The 21,441-nt window shown below is 36.2% G+C and overlaps 4 protein-coding genes, 1 long non-coding RNA gene and 1 other non-coding gene across 10 annotated transcripts in view; 5 read left to right on the top strand and 1 right to left on the bottom strand.

The window, feature by feature from the left end:
- The window catches only part of LOC126589407 (putative disease resistance RPP13-like protein 1), a 54,857-nt gene extending 34,018 nt beyond the window's left edge, over positions 1–20,839 (top strand). Inside the window, exon 2 of the mRNA XM_050254698.1 lies at positions 18,736–20,839. Coding sequence (XP_050110655.1) covers positions 18,859–20,691 — 1,833 coding nt within the window. The 5' untranslated portion in view covers positions 18,736–18,858 and the 3' untranslated portion in view covers positions 20,692–20,839. The remainder of the gene's footprint in view (positions 1–18,735) is intronic.
- LOC126589403 (putative disease resistance protein RGA4) overlaps positions 1–21,441 on the top strand; it is a 59,715-nt gene that overhangs the window by 33,349 nt on the left and 4,925 nt on the right. The window lies entirely within an intron of this gene.
- Positions 1–21,441, bottom strand: part of LOC126589418 (uncharacterized) — a 53,013-nt gene that overhangs the window by 30,236 nt on the left and 1,336 nt on the right. The gene's annotated exons all lie outside the window — the stretch shown is intronic.
- Positions 5,268–8,204, top strand: LOC126589416 (uncharacterized). Of its 4 annotated transcripts, none has more exons than XM_050254708.1 (4): positions 5,268–5,517; positions 5,945–6,040; positions 6,868–6,940; positions 7,668–7,795. In XM_050254708.1, exons 2-4 carry the CDS (start codon positions 5,956–5,958, stop codon positions 7,687–7,689), a joined length of 180 nt encoding a protein of 59 aa, XP_050110665.1. In that variant the 5' UTR covers positions 5,268–5,517; positions 5,945–5,955; the 3' UTR covers positions 7,690–7,795. The 4 variants fall into 4 exon arrangements, with proteins under 4 accessions (XP_050110665.1, XP_050110664.1, XP_050110666.1 ...); XM_050254707.1 differs by having other exon boundaries at positions 5,272–5,531; positions 7,668–7,794; XM_050254709.1 differs by lacking the exon at positions 7,668–7,795 and adding an exon at positions 7,803–8,204 and having other exon boundaries at positions 5,310–5,483.
- LOC126591685 (small nucleolar RNA snoR136) lies at positions 9,346–9,485 on the top strand. The gene has a single exon (XR_007612493.1). It is a non-coding gene; the product is annotated as a small nucleolar RNA snoR136 (small nucleolar RNA).
- Positions 14,673–16,806, top strand: LOC126589411 (probable protein phosphatase 2C 25). Its single transcript, XM_050254702.1, has 4 exons — positions 14,673–15,219; positions 15,655–15,993; positions 16,100–16,279; positions 16,393–16,806. The coding sequence occupies exons 1-4, from the start codon at positions 14,770–14,772 to the stop codon at positions 16,549–16,551; spliced, it is 1,128 nt and encodes a 375-aa protein (XP_050110659.1). The 5' UTR covers positions 14,673–14,769; the 3' UTR covers positions 16,552–16,806.

Here is a 21,441-nt window from a genome sequence, read left to right as displayed (position 1 = left end):
AGGCGTTCCGTCCCATGTTTGGTACGCCTAAAACGGGTGGAACGCGTTGTTCCACGGGACGAATTTTGGGTGAATTTTCGTTCCGTCTCACCCCTCTTGTTCAACTCGTTCCACATCCGTGGAACACAAAATTATAATCTCTCCGTTTCCTTCTTCTTCCTCCTTGTTTCCATCCATGGGCATCTTTGCTCCCTCTCTGTTCCGTCTCGTCCCGTCCCGTCTGCATACCAAACGATACCTATAGGCACATAAATTTCTATAGGTTGTACATAAGTTTAGAAACATAAGTTAAGCGGTACATTATTTCATGTGTTATACTAAAATGAACGGTATCACCGTGTCACGGTATAATAATAACACTACATAGCTGAATTTGAGATACACCAAAAATTACTCGGTAGATAAATATGCCTAAAATCAAATTAAACGGGGAAACGGGAGGGGAAAAAAGGAAAGGATGATGAACAAGAAAATGGTAGCAGATAAATCTTGACAAAGAGGATAACAATCATCTGCTAGATAGGGAGGGTATAGTAGGCCTTATCCTGTTCTTAGTTGTAGACAAAAAAGGAAAGGACATATGGCACTTGTTAATTCAAAGAATCATATGGATAATAAGGTCAAATTCTAAACATATAAATGGTGTCACGGTCTTCCTCTGTTGAATCACAATTCACTAGGCCTGAGGTTTTATCACAAAAAGATCTTGATATTAGTTGAAGTAGGGTTGAGATATTTAAACTCTTATTTTCTCAAAGATACGGTCGATGTGAGATATTTCAACACCATCTTCCTATCTTTCTTTAGGGCAGTCTCTCAAATTTAAAAATGGAGAGCTCAATGCTATCGGGTTATAGGCACATTTGGAAGTGCTTTTAAAATAACTGAAAGTGTTTTTGGTGAAAGTGTTTTTAAATTCCAGAAGCACTTGAAGTTCTTCCTGAATAAAGCACAAATTATGTGCTTTTTATAGAAAGCAGTGCAAATGCTCTGCAGAATTCACTTGTATTTTTACGAAAGATTGGTTCCAAAAGCACTCTTACAAAAAAAAAAAAAAAAACTTTCGGTTATTTTAAAAACACTTCCAAATGAGCCTATAATAATTTGAATGAATTTGATACACTGTATCAACATATGTTACTTATGATCTGTAAATTTTCTTATTGTGAGCCATATCAAGAGGCTGAGTAAGATGCTAATAATTTATATAGTGATGGGCAAGGATCACTGGTGCTTGTAGAGTTGTACGGTTTTGTGGGGGAAAAGCCAGGATGGAAAAAAAATAGGGCATGTGATATGATCACGACTGTCCATCTCTCCAATTATTCTCACTTATCTTTCTGAAAGCTGCAGGCAGTTATATAGAGTAAGATAAGAGTCAAGTATACGATACGACCACGTTCAATGCCAGGTTCGTGGAGAAACTAGAGGATCCGAGAGTGTTTTCTTTCCTTAATACGATATCAAATGCTTCACAGACTATGAAGCCTTGGTTGAAGACAATGTGATAGGTTGTCTAACAGCCTCTTAGTTGTAGCTAACATCAAATTAGAGATAACTTTTGTTCGTATACATAACATGTGATGCTATAGATTTACGCCTTATAACATGTGTTGTTATAAATTTACACGTAATAACATGCTAAGTTCTAGATTTATTCAAGATTTTGTAAATTTTTTTGAAAGGGCATGTGCTAATTAAAGCTTTGATTAGATAGTTTTATACTCTTAGTTTTATGGTAGCGATCTACACGTATAATTGATTCCAAACTGACGTACAGATTCTGCTAGCTTATCGTTTGTAAACAAAGAATAATTTAATCTTCTTAATTTCTTATTAAGTACTTTAATTGATTATTTATATAATTAAGAAATTGCAGCGAAGAAAATATTCATGCAATTGATAGGTTTGAATAATATGAACAGAAGGTGCAAATATGTGTACTCTCTCGTGTTAATCATGTCTCAAATCAGTGCAAATATTCCCACATCTTTACCCAACTTTCATGCTCACGAATTATGGTAGACAAGTAAATTATTTCTTAATCATACCCCTACCTCCAATGAATTTTGTGCTTAAAAACGTGCTGATCACATTTTATAATACAAATGCAGATTATCTTGCAATGAATTTTGTGCTTAAAAACGTGCTGATCACATTTTATAATACAAACTAGCATATGGGCACACACAAAGTATGTGAGAATTTTTGTTATTTTTTATTTATTTTTAATTAGATAGATATGTTAGAATTACCTGTAGGTGATGCTTTGAAAAAAAAAAACAAAAAATTTGGTTGTGTGAAATTACATTTCTACTCCATATTTCTTATTCATGTTATGTTTTAATTAGAGAGTTAAACTGATAATTTCATAAGGTTTTAGTTGACAATGAGTTTTATTAATTAGTAGAGATGCGCAGATTATCTTACTTGTTTATGGTCATGGTCTCTTGATTATTATTAACTCAAGGAAAAAACCATGCCTTTGAGTTGAAAAACAAACAAAAGCACCGTCAGCAATTTGTTTTCATGCGATATCCGAAAAGGAAATTGAACACAATTCTACGCGTCCATAGAAAAACCAGTTAAACTACAAATTTATTGCACGGAAGAGCTTAATTTGGTACGGTCGATGAATCAGAAACTCCACCATTCCAAGTAAAGCCAAATACACTTACGGGACTATTGTCAAACAATTATTTTGTCACATAAGTACCTAATTTTTCTTTAGGAAAACTAATGAAAAGAATTTGAAAATTTTGAGTTTTAACGATAAGGATAAAATAAAAAGTAAAATAAATAGTATCATAATTAACTTTTTAGTGTAAAAATATGATTTTTAATTATAATAAACAGTATCATGAACTTTTCGTTAAAGTTCTCTTTTTCTTTTTGGTCCAATCACGTGTGCATTATTGTTTGACACTCAATTATGTTCTTACTGTAGCTAGTTGATAGTAAGCTATGACTCGTGTACAAGATATGTGGCGTGAGGAATCCGCTGGTGTAGTTTGACATTTAGCATTAGAAATCTCACTGTATATATGGGGACGACCAATATGGTGAAAACGAAACCCTAATTTGCAATTATTGTAACACCTTGTGAGTGGAAACGATTGATGATGTATCCATGGCCGGTAGCTGATCACCATCTAGAAAAAGATAGCTGAAAGCATGAATAATTTATTAGCTTTGTTCGACAGGTAAGCTCGAAGAAAATAATTACAATGCAAAAAAGATCTATTAAAATGGTTTATTAATTGGAGTCATGGATAGTTAACTTGCTACGCTTAACCTCCAATCTCGTCTATAATATTCACAAATTGCCTTGGCGTGCGGCAACACGATTGAGTTGAGTATTTTAATGATTGAACAGTGACATGGTGCAGTTGGAATACTTAAATATGATCAAGAGCTACGGCTCTTCGCGAACGAGAGGTAAGTTTTAACAATGTATTTTAACGTAATACTAAACCGGCTCTTCACGAACGAGAACTTTAACACAATGTTATACAAACAATTGAACTGTATATAAGCATAAACTGTTAAAAATAAGTCAACAATGTATATCAAACTACCGTAACAATAAACCCTCAAACACTGAATATGAGTTTGCAGTTTGCTCATATGCAATAGAGTTTGAGGGGAAAAAAACAAGATTCTTAAGCATTTATATACAAAAACAGAAAGCCTGTTATATTTTCTATCAGATTAAGCTATGAAAACGTCGTAAGAGATTCTACAATTATACAAGGAACCGAATCCTAATGTATGACGAGGACAAATTGAATGATTCACTTGGTTAAACATAATCTTATCGTTTGTTTTAAGTCTGAATTGTAAGGCCAAGTGTAAAAAAGGTTTCACTTTTTTGCGTTTGGCTTCTATTTCAACAAGGATATCATACAAGCAACGACTAGGTCCATAAAATATAACATCTTGATTAGGATCTGTTATTTTATTAAGGTTAGCGTGGTGCACAACTGAGTTTGGAGCTTTGCTATGATGGAATTTCAGCTGAAAAGCAGAGAGGAAATGGTAGGTGTGAAGGTGATAAGTTATGTGGAAACAAGGACTTGTTAGGTATTAAACAAAGGAAAGAAAAAAAAGTATAAGATAAGATAAGATAAGATAAGTAGTGGATGAACAATTTAGCATAGTTTAAATGTGTACTAACTTCTTCAATTAGGAAAAGTGATGACAATGATGGTGATGAATGATGATGATGATGATGATGATGATGATGATGATGATGATGATGATGATGATGATGATCTTGACAATTGTTAGTAATTATTTACACTCGGTGCTATGTTTGTCTCATTGAGTTTTATCTTTGACATTTTGTTTTGTCTTACTTTATTTTTTGTGGTTACCATCTGTGTTCCTGAATATTTTATTTCATCAACTAAGTTTAATGATGCGTTAGTTTTGCTAACATGACATGAGTTTTAGTATTTTTAACCTCGTTTTTACATTTGGGACATCTAAAACTGCAAAAATCATTTTGGCAACAAAAATTGAAAAGAAATCTTCCACCAAAGTTTTCTCAAAACATGATAAGCTCAATTTCTCAAGAATTGTCATTAAACTCAAAATGTCTTTGACGTATTCTTATATTCATTGTTAAATGGCCAAAGGACAAAGAATCCCTTAATAAAGAAGCTTATGGTTAGGTGAAAATTCTATAAAAAAAGGTTTATGAAGGTTTCCATAGAATTTTGGAAAACTGGTAAAGGAAACCAAACAAACAAACAAAACAAACAAAATTATTCAAAACTTAACGTAAATATCAAGAACTAAATTTACATTTTAAAATGACACGTTGTGAGAAAAATATCACGATAAATAAAACAGGAGAATCTGACTCTTCAATCCTAATTTTAAAAGTACAAAGTCTTCCAAACAAGCATTGAAATAGAAAACTAAACAGTGTACACCAATAATGTGGTTCTCGATAAAAAAAAAAATGTAAGGGAGACCATGTTTTAGACCATAGTTTGTAGACCACAGGATGGGAAGGTTGATATCATTAAAAAAAATAAAAAATCCAATCATCAATCATCGTATCATGTGGTTTACCAAACATTAGTTCAAGTGGATGATCTCCCTAGTATTTCCTAATAATACCATGAGACCTTATTTCACTTACTCATCCATCTATTTAACACATAACATGTGAGAATGTTGATAAAGCTACTCTAGAGGCTAGAAAGCCCAAGCCTAAGGGAAAGTCCGATCCAGAAAGCTTTACCCAATTTAATCCTAATGGGCCTAAAAGGCCTCATTGATGAATTGACAAAATGGGCTTTAAAGTGGGTCGAACAAGTTTTTCCTTTGTTTTGGTCAGAGTCAAACCAACTCGTTTTCGCTAGTTGCCATCTCTCTCTCTCTCTCTCTCTCTCTCTCTCTCTCTCTCTCTCAAAACGATTCATCGTCTCCGGCCAGCTCCGCTGAACTCACCGTGTCGTTCTCTGAAACCGGTTAGTCATCAGCTACTTCCTCTCTGATTGGTTGGTGAGAAAGATTCGGTAAAAAGATACATAATTTGTAGGATTTGACAAATTTGTAAAGCTACTGATCTGTTTAGTTACTTGTGAATAGAAGTAGATTGTTGTTTGTGTTAGAATAAATCTTGTGCACAATCCCAATTTTCTTAAACACCCATTTGTGGTTTTCTCAATTTAAAGTTCTGTAGGAATCCAATCAAATATACACACTTATATGCACACATATATGTGTGTGTGTGTGTATGCGCGCGCGCATATAGATGGGCAAGATCACAATGAAGCTCTAACCTTTACAGTCAACTCCATCCTACTAGATTTTTTTTATCCTGGAATTTACTCATGTTTTTCTTTAATCTTTGGGATATGGTTTTGTTGACTTTTATGTGACTTGAGACATCTTAATCTGGCACTAATCTTGTGCTTGTTGTTTGTAGATTCCGGAGTTATGAATTGGGTTCAACGAAAGATCTATCTTTACAATGTGACATTTGGGCTCTATATGTTGGATTGGTGGGAGCGTTATCTCTTCAGTATCCTATGTTTTACCTTCTCTTCTCTTCAGAATGCTGGATATTTTGTCCTGTTTTAGTTTAGAGAGCATGTGGATTTACATACTTTCAATGAGTGAACTCATTTCCTTGATCTGGTATATTTAGAGTTTACAATTAGGAATGTTTGATAACTATTTCGTTTTTAGTTTCTTGTTTTCATTTTTGTGTTAGATATAGAGGGAAATACATGGGAGAAATGAGGGACATAGAAGAGTGGAGAAAAGATGGTGGGTGAGATGTAGAACAATATATGGGAAGACACACAAATTGCAAACCAAAAACCAAAAACCATTTGTAGTTAGATTTTGTTTTCATTTATTCTTCTTATTTCCTTACCTCTCTCCTACCCACACTTCTGCATCACTCCTTTCCTTCATATATCAAGCACAGAAAGTGAAAACTAAATACTAAAAAGCAAAATGGTAGTCAAAGGGACCTAGCATTTCATTAGCTCACAAAAAATTCTTCTTTCTGTTATGATTTGGTAAAGTGACTCTTTTTTTCTGGCATTTTCTTAGATCATCGTGTGCTAAGAACTGATTCTATTTCTAGTTTGTTTAATTGTCTCTACCATATTGTCACGTATAAGTATCATAAAAATTTGTGTTTTTGGTCATCAGCGTCTGGTGCAATATTATGAATCTTGATTCTTGATGAATAGCAGGAAAATGCATGTTGAGGAAGTAATACTATGAGGATTCAATATGTTAACTGTATATCCCACCATAATTGGTCAAATTTAATTTGGAGTTCTCTCCCTTCCTTTCTGCTGTTTATTGCATTTGTCAGTTCCTTAATCTTGACAGATACTTTGGTCGTTGTGTTACTGTGGTTCTTGTGTTACAATGGCTCACGATATTTAATGGAGTTTGGGAAGAGGTAACATTCTAACCGTTTTCTCTTGTCGGATATCATTAGGTGGTAGCATCTTATCATTATGTTATACTAGACTTTGTAGTATGTACTTTGCTATGATGCATTTGGATGCGATGGTATCATGAATCAATAGATAATGTGGGATTTGGATGCCATCTAAAAGTGAATCAGTTTACAGCTCTTGGTTCAACCTCCTTTGTGACATTGAACTTCTCCAGTTTATGTATCCATTTTGGAATAGAAGAATTGCCTTCTTTATTGCAGGCTTTGCAGCCACTCGACCCTCTTCTGTAGTGGGCAGTTTCAAAATTTCTTGAATTAGTTGTTGTAGTTGAATAGATTATTAGACTTCATCTGAATCTCCATTATCACTTTTACACACGAGAAGTGGTTTCTTTTGCTACGAATTCAAAGCACCATAAAAAAATAATCCGAACATTATGAAGGGTTTATCACTTTCTGTTACAGTCCAGGAATTGTGGCAATTTTATGCTAAAATAGTTCTGAGGTTTCTCTAGTATTTTTAGACTTCATCACATGTGCTTGTCGGGCCATTAAGAAACATACACACAGAACTATAGAAGGTGAAGTTGCTTATAGGGGTGTTTTTCGAATAAAGGTCCCAGATTATATTCGAATCCTTTAGGATGTAGTTTAGACTTCGAAAACATAAAAACAAATGAACTGAAGCAATGCAAAATTTTCATCAACTGATTTTTGTGCTTTGTAGAAGTCCCTGCCATACAAGTTAATCTCCTTTCAGCTTATCAATCAGATATTTATGGACTGTCATTGGTTGAACTGAAAGATTTAGCGTGGTAACTGAAAGATTGTAATGTAGCTTTAACTTGTCCTTCGAATATAGTGTCAGGCATCTATGGTGAGGCCTGGACTTTGGAGGAAGCATCGACTTGGATTGTTCAGATTGATGACTGAGCGATGATTTGAATGCAGATGCACCTTGTATTACACTGTATTTAGATTTGACTTGTGAACTGTCGATTTTGTGAGAGCAATTATGCATCTCCTACACCATTTTTCTCTTGTTTTAGGCGTCAGTTATCACTTACTATAGCAGACGGTTTTACTTCCTGCTGTATGGCATAATTCTAAGAGTCAGATTTTTCGTTACATGTTGTGATTCGTTTTCCCATCTCTGTATTCTCCATATCCGTTTGGCTGAGAGCTTTCTTAATATTTGTATTTTGATTCAAACTATTGAAAGGTGAAAGTGAACTTTGAATTTGAACGTAGACCAATTAGAACATGTTTTTAAAGTGTATGGCAAATTTGCCCCATGAATCTTAATGTTTGTTCCACTTTGGTCCTCAAATTGTTTTCTTTTCCGCCCATTGGTCCTTCAACCATTTCAAGGACAATTGTAATGGGGGCTATCATTAAACACTAGTTGTAATACCTTAGGGACCGTGTGATAGCGTGTGCTGTGTCCTACATCGGTGCACTCCTAGGTTGATCAATGCTTTATAAACGATTGTGTCCCTTGTCAACACATTTAAATGCATCTCGCTATGAAGATATGATGCGATGTAGGATTTGCACACTTTGTATCTTGCCAAGAGTATATGGATTACTGAAATGTTCGTTAACTAGTGGCCATGGCTTTTGTAATGAAACCCCCTTTCTGTACTTAACGAACACACATTCAAAAGTTTCACCAATCAAATTAAGACTAAAAAAATGTTGAAAGACCAAAGTGAAAAAAGTCCAAAACTTTAGAGGACAAATATGTAATTAACCACTTATCAAAAAGAAGGAAAAAAAAACTAACGAAAAGTTTAAAAAAAATTTAATTTTAATAAAAAATGATAAATAAAAGCGTAGTAAATAGTATGAAAAAAAATAAAAATATAATTTTTCGTTAAAAGTGAATAATATTAAAACTCAAAAAAAAAAAAAACCCAAGGGGTGCAAGGACCATTTGGTAAATTCATCCAAGGGAGAAGAAGGGAAACTAGGGTTTCCGCCGAACCTCTTCTCCCTCTCGGTCCTCTATATATTGAGGCATCAGAGAAGCCGCTTCCTCCATTCTGAAATTTACTACCTTCCTTCGCTCTTCGCATTTTCCGTGTTTGCTCCATCGTTTCCTTTCAAATTTTTCGCTAGTTTTTGTTTTTATGAATCCGATGTGATATGAAATATTTGTGTGCTTCACTATCTGGTCATTGCGGATTTTCAATTCCCAAATCGACTCGTTCCCTTGAAGCAAAATCGATCGTGTTGCTTCGGTCTTTTTTTAATTATCTCCCTCAAGTCTGCTACTTTTGGGAGATTCAGAACGCTGAAGCAGCTACATTTCAAATAACCCACTTCATAAATTCAATCCTTTTTCTTGGGTTTTGATTCTTTTTGTGATTTATTGGGTATTTTTCTTAATTAAAAAAAAGGGAAAGGCTTTGAATTTCGTATGAGCATGCACTTAAATTCGATTGGGTGCGTGTTAATTTTGAGATGAGCCGAGAAAGATGTTCTCCTCGCTATCTAATGCCGCAATTTCTGTGTGGTATTTGGACGTCGGAGAACTAAATCCAATCCCCCCACTTCCCTTTCATTTTCGTTCAATATTTTATTTCGTTTTAATTTGTATCTGTCGAAAGAAATTGATCTGTTTCAATCCTTACAAGTTGCTCTTTTGTATTAGGAACTGGAACTGCAAATGCCCAGAAGAAGAAGAAAAAAAAGCCCAGAATTTGAGTGCTTTTATGAATATTGATTTTAATTTAGGGGTAAATAACTAAATTGCACAAAAATTGACAAGCACCTGGTGCTTTTTGTAAAATTGTAGAAGAAAATATACTGAAAATAATATCACAAACCACTGGTAAAAGTTTGTAAATAAAAGTAAAACGCAAAAAAAGCTCCAAAGAGATGAATTACTCCATTCTCTTGGGCTTCAAGAGGAAGGGGTAAAAAGGTTAGTTTTAGGTGCTCTTGGGGCCTCCATTTACCCAAAACAGGCACGGGCTTTGGTTGAGAAAACGGACATGTTTTGTCAATTTGAATTTCAGAAGATTTTAAAGAATTTTAATAGATTTTATAATCTTATATGGATTTGGGCGAGCTTATATGGATTTCTATACATTCATATGGATTTTTTTCATGGATTTCTCATTTGAATTGAGGTATAGTTTTGTGTTGATGTGGGTTCATTTCAACCGGGCTAGGGCTTAACTCGAATGATACAGCCTTGGTCCGTTAATATTTAGTTCATCAGTGAGGAGACGAGCTTGTTTTGTGAGATTAACCATACCCATATGAAGCATTTTGATTTGGGTGCGGTTAGGATAATTAGGATAAGAAAAGAACATACCATAAGAATATGTCAGAGAAAAAATGGCTGGTGAAAACACGGGAGAAAATGATAATATAGAAGAATTTTATTAGCTCAAAATTACTTCGACGTATACGTTTCATGACAACGAATTTTCTTTGCACGAATTAAAATTTTTCACTATGATTTGGTCAGTTATAATTTGCAAGTGCAAGGACCGGTTTGTTGTGATTGCTCCAGGGGAAACACCAGCAAGCTGCTGGGGGTAAATCACAGAAAGTTAACAATTGACTGACTATTTTCTAAGTCTTTATTTTGTGTATTCAATTTGATTTCAATTGCTTAGTCACCTCCCCCAATTTCTCAGTCTTCACATGTATATGTCACTGTCTAGATTTATCCTTGATGTCACATTTATAAAATTCAACATTGTATTCTCTAGATTATTTACGGCTTAGTAAGAGATGTTTGAACGGTACAAATGCTTATTAAGATAACTCTCAGTTTGCTGGTGTCGGATAGCAATAGCATTTGCCTAATAAAACCATTACAATTAGTCTTCCTCTTGGTTATATAGTCCTTTATGCTCCTGTTTTATCTTGCACAGAGATCATTTCCTGAATTTACGTTCTTGGAAGTAATTTATCAAATCAAAACTTTGTTTGTGAACAAAAGACACCTAATTTTTGTGTAAAAAAAAAAAAAACCCTCTGATGTGAAAGAATTTGGAGGGTACAGCGAATGGCAGCCATGGCTGCCATGCATAGCATTGAAAGGAAAGGAAAAAGTAGGGCGTGGTGAAAGAGAGAAGTCAAGTTGTGAGAAAGCTTCAATAGAAATCCTAGGGGTGGAGGTGGTGAGATTCTTTATCGCTTTTGTTATGCATAAAATCTCACTTATAAGAATCCTTCAAAATCTACGACATTTTGAATACCAATAGATTTGTATGCATACTTTTAAAATGTTAATTGACTACACTTAGATTTGGATGTATTCTTTTAAATCCTGTCAAATCCTACCTTGACTATACCATGATTTCAAAGTGTTTTAAAATTCTCCTTTAAAATCCTAATTGACTACACTCTGATTTCAAAGTCTTTTAAAATCCTTCAAAATCTTAGTTTGACTACACCCTCCTTAGAGTTGCTCTAATTGATTTACCCAAGAATGTCACAAATTCGACCCTTATTTACCTGGAGAATGTCTTAATCTATCCAAGAAATTTGTATGAATGTAGTAGCATGCAAATTGACATTTCATCGAGCTTAAAGTGTCAAGTCATATTGCACGCCCATCGACATATAGTATAAGGCTAGCAACTATCTTGTCTAGTGTTCATAGAGACAATTCGTCAAGCAGTTGTATGACAGATTGCAAGGGTATCTAAAATTTTCAAAGGGTATCACCCAACTTTACTACGAAGAATTTCTAAGCTTGGGGAGGGACTAGACGACCCACCTTATCCCAAGGTGGATCCGCCCCTAGTCTCAAGTTCGACAAATAAATGCACGGACAACTGCATCGTTATAGTGAGCCCAATACGAAGTTGTGGCCTTATTATGAGTAAGTTGACATCCAATGTTAAAATGTAAGTGTAAATTGTAAATTCCTGTGTCAAATCGAATCAAAAGGTTAAACTAAACAAAATCAGATTGCACTCCTCTATATCACTTTTTAAATCAAATAAAAAAAACTAGCACAATTCATCAAAATCAAAACAAAAATTTGGAATAGATCATAAGTTAAAATCATAATTTACCACTTCGAATTGAAACTCCAACATACTAGAATCATCGACATCAAATCAGGTGCTATTTTCTCCTGTTATCGGTGGTGGTCATTATCTCCCTTCGACGAGGAGAGTCAACCTCTGATCTTCAATGATAATTGTTCAAATGTTAGATGGTGATTTTGTGGTTTATGCGCTCGGCTAAGGATTATGAGTGTTGTCTTTCCATTTGGTTAGATGTGGTTATGTCAAACACGTTATGTATTATCTTTATGTTGCATCCATAATTGTGGAATTGTATTCCTGACCAACGATATTATTGGTTTTGTTTGATTAATGATCACTTATCATCTTCAAAAAGAAAAAGAAGATCAAGGGAATATAAAATAACATACTACTAATGCTTGCTTCAACTGGCTTCTTTATCTTGTGGTTGATCGCAATGATAAATTTGTTCTTATTCTAGTCTAGAATTGGGTGTGGGAGATGTGAATTCAACGAAAGTGACATTTTGAGCTTAAAATAATTAGACAAGAGAGTTTTTAGAACAAAATCATACTTTTAACAATTCAATTAGCTTCTTTATCTTGTGGTCGATCGCAGTGATAAATTTATTCTTGTTCTAGTCTATAATTGGTCGTGGGAGATATGAATTCAATGAAAGTGACATTTTGAGCTTAAAATAATTAGACAAGAGAGTTTCTAGAACATATCATACGTTTAACAATTCAATCAGTTTTTTTATCTTGTGGTCGATCGCAGTGATAAATTTATTCTTGTTCTAGTTTAGAATTGGTCGTGGGAGATATGAATTCAATGAAAGTGACATTTTGAGCTTAAAATAATTAGAGAAGAGAGTTTCTAGAACAAAATCATACGTTTAACAATTCAATCAGCTTTTTTATCTTGTGGTCGATCGCAGTGATAAATTTGTTCTTGTTCTAGTTTAGAATTGAGCGTGGAAAATGTGAATTCAATGAAAGTGACTTTTTGAGCCTACAATAATTAGAGAAGAGAGTTTTTAGAACAAAATCATACGTTTAGCAATTCAATTGGCATACAAATATGGCAACATTCAAAATTTCAAACTACGCAGTGGCACAGTTTCAAAATTTCACACGAAAACAACCGCAAAACCGGAATTTCAAAGTTTTACATGCTGACCGTTAGTAAACGCACCCAGTTTCCCAACGGTCATTTCTCAGTCATTTCCGAGTCAGCTCCTCCCCACAAACGACAGCAGCATCACCAAACGACGACGACCTTGTTGGCAACGGTAACTTCGCAGAAGCTCATCAAACCACCAATCAGGGGAGAGAGGGCGCGGGGGCCCACACTTTGAATGACGTCATTAGCTTAGCTTAGTTAGTAAGTAGTCCAACACCGTATTGAAATTAATTAACGTGTTTGACACCTTAATTATCTCCTCCGTTTTTAGAGTTATCCGACTTACAGGGAAGGGGGGGGTGGGGCCGGTATTGTTTCATTGGACGGATTTGCCCCTGCGGACTAAAGCACTCCAACTGAACGGTAAAAGGCTTGTAAAATAAGACAAACATAACCAAACTATAACAATAATAATCTTGAAGAAAAATGCTTTGGATTTTTTTTTGGGTCTAGAAACCGAATTGGAATTGACTTGGATATATTCAAATTGGTTGGGTTTCGAGACTGTTTCATCCAAAAATCTAGAACCATAATTTGCTTAGATAATATTAGTTTTAACTTTCAAAACGAATAAACCCGTTGAGATAAAAAGAAATAATTATTTTTAACATTGAAAATAAGTGATTGTCACCGAAAGAAAGATAGAACGATCAGTGGAACGGACTTGGAGCCTGAATTGTTTCCAATGTATTGTAATTCACAGAATGGAGCTAACCAACTACTATCAACTCTGCAAAACATTAATCATGCACTCCCCCGCTAGTGTAAAAGATGATGAAGAAAATGTGTATAATGATTATAGTGCTAATTCATTGGTTTTACATATATGTATAAATTCTAGAGACAACAAAGAAAGAGGAAAACATGATTAACCAGACTCCAATACCATGATTTAATGAGTGATTAGCTTACCTATTAAAAAGAAACTTAAACAATTCCAGATATGTTAATAACCATGACTAAGATAACATATTAACAAACATTGAACATAATTAATAATAACTTTTAAGCTTTAACAAATTCAGTCTTCTCGCGAAATAGCATAGAGAATTCATTTAATATTTAGAAGGAGTTCGTAGACGTCCACCAAAACTCCATAAAATGCATGTTTGTCCAAAATGGAACAAAGGAAATTCCAATTAAAATAATGATGTGATATCCACACACCCCATTTTACTTTCCACACATCCCATTTTATTTCTCACACACCTTTCGAATTTTCGACCGTCGGATCAGATGAATTGAAAAAGATCAACGAATAGAAATTAACAAAGTATATGAGAAGTAATTTGAGATGTGTGGATAGCACACCTCTTAAAATAAGATGAAATTGTTGAATAACCAAAACTTTAATCTCAAGCAACGACTGAAAGTCAAAGCAAATCCAAAGAGGGGCAAAATCGACATTCTAGAACTAGTGCCCCATATAACTGGTCAAAACACTGTTTAAAAACAGCCCATTAGGGGCCCCACAAACACGGAATAATGCGTGGACCCCACCCTGAGGAGCCACCTTTATATATTCAAAATTCTCGTTAACAAAAATTTTAAATCCAAACAAACGCAGAAAAATCGGAAAAGGAAGAAAAAATAGAAGAAGCACAAACTGGCTTTGGTATCGGAAAAATAAAACCGAAAAGGGGAAACATGTCGTGCTCCGTCGCAGTTGCTAACTCGCCGATGTTTTCTCCGCCGTCGTCTCTGTTCTGCAACAAATCCTCCATGATCTCTCCGGCCCCAGAAACCCTAACTTTACCTCCACCGCCGTCGGCCTTATCGCCGTCAGGATTGGCTTCGTGTTCGTCTCCGTCGTCGCCGTTTCGGATTCGGATCCCGAATCCGCCGAGCGGGTTGTCGTGTTCGGGTCCGGGGTCTCCAGTGACGCAGCTGAAGAGGAAGAGGCCGGCGAAGCTTTGTATTCCGGTGGTATCCTCGGGATTTGGGACTGCTCCGCCGACGCCGACGACGGCCGGTTGGAGAGATGTGATGGAGGAAGTTAGAGAAGGGTACTACCACGTGTGTTGCAAGAGAGGGAGGAGAGAGGCTTTGGAGGATCGCTACTCAGCTAGTCTTAATCTTGAAGGTGATTCCAAACAGGTAATTCTAAAGTTGCTCTCTTTTTTTTCTTAATTTTTTTTAATTGGGATTAATTTGTTTTAGTTATTGAGCTGAATTTTGAGAAATTCGAATGCTTTATGTATATTTTTGGGAAATTTGAAAGCTTTGTGCTGAATTGTGAGAAATCAAGTAGGGGTTTTCATATAAACCATAACAAATTTAGTTTAATTTTTAATTTTTAATTAAAATTCTATGTTATTAGGTGTTCTATCATCTGAAATGATGGAAAATTTTAAACCCTTTTCTGAAATGGTGGATTTGAATTCTATGTTAGGAATTTGGGGAATATATAGAATATTTTTTGATATATTAAAGCAGAATGGTGCTTCATGTTTTACGACTTTACTGATTGTAGTTAGTCAAATTAACGGTTTGATAATTGGAATTCGAGATGCTGAAACTTCATTTCTGCAGGCGATTTTCGGTATATTTGATGGGCATGGAGGTGCAAAAGCTGCTGAGTTTGCAGCAGAGAACTTGTCAAAGAACATTTTAGATGAAGTTGCGAGGAGGGGTGATGATGAAATTGAGGAGGCAATTAAGCATGGTTATCTGAATACGGACTCTGATTTTCTTAAAGAGGATTTTCGTGGTGGATCATGCTCTTTGACGGCTTTGATCAAGAATGGTAACCTGGTTGTGTCCAATGCTGGTGATTGTCGTGCTGTCTTGAGCAGTGGAGGTGCCGCTGAGGCCCTCACATCTGATCATCGGCCATCAAGGGAAGACGAGAACGCCAGGATTGAGAACTTGGTAAGCATTTGAGTTTTTCTCTACCAAATTGTTATACATTATGGTTACTTCAGATAAAACCTTATTCGAATTGGGATTGATAGTTACGGTGAATTTGTTTTTGTAGGGTGGATATGTCGATTTATGCCATGGTGTTTGGAGAATTCAGGGGTCTCTAGCTGTATCCAGAGGAATCGGAGATAGGGACCTTAAACAATATGTAATTCCAGACCCAGAGACCAAAGTACTCAGAATCAAACCCGAACACGAGTTCCTAATCATGGCCTCAGATGGATTATGGGATAAGGTATATTAATCCCCTTGTCATGATTTTGCTTTTGAATCAATAGAGTTCCATACATACTATTTGGATCAAATTAGTCCCCATCAACTAAATTGGATTTATTTCTTTGGTTTCAGGTTAGCAACCAAGAAGCAGTGGATGTTGTTCGTCCTTCATGCTTAGGCGCTGACGGGCAACCTTTGGTGGCTTGCAAAAAGCTAATAGAACTATCCAAATCACGCGGCTCTTGGGACGACATTAGCGTGATGGTAGTCCAATTGAGACCTTACTTATGATTTTCGGCTTAATGAGAGGTGGTACATCAGAAAGATCAACGTGTTTGGACTTCGTAGTAGCCATATCTATGCTAAATTATTTAACACATCGTAGCTGCAAGTTTTTTAACGCCCATAGAAGGTAGATCGAGCTTAGTCATTGACTTGTATAATTGTTGCAGCCCTATTCTTTAATTCTTTGTAGAACTTGACTTAGTTCAAGATGTTGATTAATTCCATTCTTTTAGAATAATTTACGCATTAGAATGTTACAAACTCTCTGACCTCTTCTCCCCTTGATTCGGTATATGACGTCGACGGTTGAAAACTTGAAATCAACATCCGTTGTGCGTAAGACTTTGTCTTTGTGTTTAATTTTTTGTGGGATGTGTTAGGATTTGAGAATATGTTATGGAATTGAGTCAACACCTAAAGGCTTCTAAACCTCATCCCTATGATTCCATCATTTATCATTTTTTTGTGTCTTAGTTGATGCTGCATTTTGTCCTCCAAGTCTTTCTAAGAACCTCTCTAGATACGTGGTTAATTTTTGATCGGTTTGTCGTCAATATTTGATTTGAAAATGTTTGAGCTGTTTGTTGTCAATATTTCATTTGAAATTCGTAAAATGATCGTGTCAGTATATCACGCTAAGTCCATTCTACACTTGCCTACTCGAGCCCAGACTGAGTCTCCACCATAATGTACCAGACTCAACCAAAGTTCACCCAAACCACACCAAGTCCACTCAAACCATCACCATCCACCACCCTCCCCTTCTCACCCATCCCCTCCTCCCTAATCTTTCTATAAGTCTCTTAGGCCATCTCCAATTGATCCGGCTAGAGGATCATAGGGCCAAAAATAGCTCGAAATGACACGAAAACCATCTCCAACCGAGGACTAGGCCAAAGAGCTTGTGAGCCCCACCGGGCCAAAAAAGGAGAAATGGGCCAACCGGCTAGCCCAACCCAGCTAGCCAGCCGACCCCGGACTGGGCCAAGCATTTGAATCCAACAACTAACTGTTGGGTTTGAATTTTTTTTTTTAGGACAAATTTAAAAAAAATATTAAAAAAAATCCTATTTTTTTTCCTATAAATACCTAAGTCATTCCTTCATCACTTCTCACATTATTTTCACAATTCTATACCATCTTACACCATTTCTCTCCTACATCATTTCCTACCTCTTTCAACAATCTTTGCTTCAATTTTTTTCAATAATTTTCAAATGGTCGGATCTGCCTTGAAAGGTAGGGCATGGACTTGAAAAGAAGATAAGCTCTTTGCAGGGTTTATAGGTGAGTCTCAGAAGATAGTGTGAGGGTGAGTTCTCAAACATGTGAAGGTGTTTGGACTCATATGTCCAAAAAATACTATGATTTCTACGAATGCACCATTCCACCGAATACCAAAAACCACGAGAGTTGTTCTTCAAGATGGAAAAAAACATCTTCATCCAAGTTTGAATAAATTGCGCCGATTATGTTTGAATAGATCGAGTGCCAAAAATCGAGCCACTCGGGTAGGGGCTGCCATGGCAGCCAAGCCATCTTGAAGAAGATGACGGGAGATTTTTTTTTAATTTTAATTTTGACATTAAAAGGTTATTTTTTATTATAACCTTTTAATTTCAAAATTAAAATTATATAGCATTATTAAATTAAATTTGTGAGACCTATTTATGTAACAAATCTGTATATAACATAATTTTTAACGGAATTGTAATGGAATGATTATATTAATTAATGACAACCATTTTCAAAGATTACATTGATCGATTTTCAATTTAAAAAATCATCTTGATATAATGGATCAATTTCATAAACAATTTATAATAACATGAAAATTAATATTAAATTATAAAATGACAAAAAAAGATAGAAAAGTTTCAATTTAAAAAAAATCCTCCAAACATTTATCTTATCTTTTTATTATCTCACAATTTCACATGTTCTGATTTAACTAGTGCCACTCTCCCAGAAAAGAGCGCGCGTCGTTTTTCACGAGAAGCACCAGCTGGAAACCATTAAGCAACGCCCTGTTGTATGTGTAAATTAAAAAATTTAATGGCCGCACGATTTGCATCCACTTTGAATCAACGGCCACGATGTTGTAGGCTACCAATAAAAAGATCCAGATCTGGATCGACGGGACAACTTTTGAACCAAAAGACTAATTATAGTCTTACAGACCAATCACAGGTTCTTTTTTGGTCAACTGACCAATCACATGTTCTTTACGAATTGGGATGCATCAATAATTACAATCTCAAAAGCCTTTCTTCTCCATCGAGCTACTAGCAAACTAAGCAACCAAGAGAAAAAATGGATGCCGCTTTGATTGGAGAGGCTTTTCTCTCTGCTTCCATCCAGGTGTTGTGTGACAGAATTGTTTCAACCGACTTCCGTGACTTGTTCCGGCAGAAGAAGCTGGATGAACGGCTCCTCCTGAAACTGAATATGACGCTGCTCACCCTTTCTGCAGTCCTCGATGATGCGGAAGAGAAGCAAATTTCAAACCTTGCTGTGAGAAAATGGCTCGACGAGCTCAAACATGCTGTCTTGGACGCGGAGGACTTGCTGGATGAGATCGACACTGAAGCTTTGCGATGCAAGGTGGAAGGTGAAGGTCAAACCGACAAATTAACCAACAAGGTGTGGAACCTCATCTCTCCTTCTCGTAGTAATTTTTATCGAAGCATGAATGTTGAGATAGAAGGGTTATTACAAAGGCTGGATGACTTTGTGCAACAGAAGGTTGCCCTTGGTCTGACGGGAGATGTTGCGAGGAAGGGTTCACAAAGAACTCCAACAACTTCCTTGATTCATGAACCTTGTGTATTTGGAAGAGACGAAGATAAAGAAAATTTATCAAAAGTCTTGTTCTTGGATGATGCAAGCGAGGATGATGTATCTATCATCACCATTGTTGGTATGGGCGGGGTTGGCAAGACGACCCTTGCTCGAGCCCTTTACAATGATGATAAGGTGAAAGAGCACTTTACCCTTAAATCTTGGGCATGTGTTTCAGAAGATTATGATGCTATTAGGGTGACTAAAACTCTTCTCGAGTCGGTCACTTCAAAACCTTGTAAGATGACAGATTTGAATATGCTTCAAGTTGAACTTAGAGAACAACTGAAGGGAAAGAAATTCTTATTTGTGTTGGATGATCTTTGGAATGAGAAATATATTGATTGGAAGTGCCTCCAAACTCCTTTTACTTCGGGGGCAAGCGGAAGTAAAGTCATCGTAACAACACGAAGTGAAAATGTCGCATCTCTCATGAAAAATGTCCCCATTCAACACTTGAAGCCTTTGTCGCATGAAGATTGTTGGATGTTACTTTCAAAACATGCGTTTGGAAACGAAAACCACAATGCACATCCAACTTTGGAAGATATTGGCAAGAAAATTGCACGCAAGTGCAATGGTTTGCCTTTAGCGGCAGAAACACTCGGGGGTCTATTACGTGGCCAGAGAGACTTCGAGGAATGGAATAAATTGTTAAATAGTAGTCTTTGGGAGCTACCTTATGATAAAAGTGATATCCTTCCAGCCCTACGGTTGAGCTATCATTATCTCCCTGCTCCGTTGAAACGATGTTTTGTTTATTGTTCAATTTTTCCAAAAGACTATGAGTTCAAGAAGGAAGATATGGTTCTACTTTGGATGGCAGAAAGTTTAATTCCACAAGGTTTTAACGGGAAAAGAATGGAAGAGACGGCTAGAAGTTACTTTGATGAACTGGTATCACGATCACTACTTCAAAAATCAGGGAAGCATGGTTTCACAATGCATGATCTTCTTAACGACTTGGGTCAGTTCATGTCTAGGGGATTTTTTCTCAGGTTGGAAGAGAGGGAATCACAAGAAGTTAAAAGACTTCGTCATTTGTCATATGCTAGGGGAGAAATTGATGCTGCTAAAAAATTTGAGCCATTAGATGGGGATAAGTGTCTACGGACCTTCCTACCTATCTCAATATATGGCTTGTTCTTCCACATAAGTAAAAAGTTTCTACAAGATTTGTTGCCATCCCTGAAACGTTTACGGGTTTTATCATTGTCGCATTATAAAAATGTTGCTGAATTACCTGATTCTGTGGCAATCTCATTCACCTGCGCTACCTGGATCTCTCCAAGACGGCAATTGTAAGCTTACCTGGTGCAGTTTGCACTCTCTACAATTTGCAGACGTTACTGCTGTCAGGTTGTTCTGCTCTCATTGAACTGCCAGCAGACATGAGAAAATTGATAAATTTACGGACATTAACGTTGGCAGGTTGCAGCTCCCTTACTAAATTACCAGCAGGTACGAGGGAATTGAGTAGTTTGCATTACCTCGATGTCAGTGGAACAAAGATAGAAGGGATGCCGGTGGAAATTGGAAGACTAAAATGTTTGAGAACATTAACTGATTTCGTTGTGGGGAAATCTACCGGGTCTAGCATTGGAGAATTAAGGGAGTTGCAGCATCTTCAAGGAAGACTTCGTATTTCAAATCTGCAAAATGTAGTTGATGCTGTGCATGCTTTGGAAGCCAATTTGAAGGATAAGAAAGAACTCAAGGACTTAGAGTTGGCATGGGGTGTGGAGGAAGCCGATGATTCCCAAAAGGAGAGAGATGTGCTTGACAAGCTCCAACCTTCTGCAAATTTGGAGAAACTGACTATCAGATTCTATGGAGGGTTCAGCTTCCCAAATTGGTTAGGAAGCTCTAATTCCTTCTCGAACATACAGTTCGTGTGTATCAGTGATTGTAAGTATTGTTTGTCCTTGCCAAGTTTTGGGCAGCTGCCCACTCTTAAAGAGCTACGCATCGAAAGGATGAATTTTGTTACGAAAGTTGGTGATGAATTCTATGGTGATCTTAATGGAGCTTCTGTAATTCAGCCCTTTCGGTCTC

Source organism: Malus sylvestris, chromosome 11 (assembly GCF_916048215.2).
Source record: "Malus sylvestris chromosome 11, drMalSylv7.2, whole genome shotgun sequence".
NCBI classification, from domain to species: domain Eukaryota; kingdom Viridiplantae; phylum Streptophyta; class Magnoliopsida; order Rosales; family Rosaceae; genus Malus; species Malus sylvestris.
This window is presented reverse-complemented; position numbering and strand designations above follow the sequence as displayed.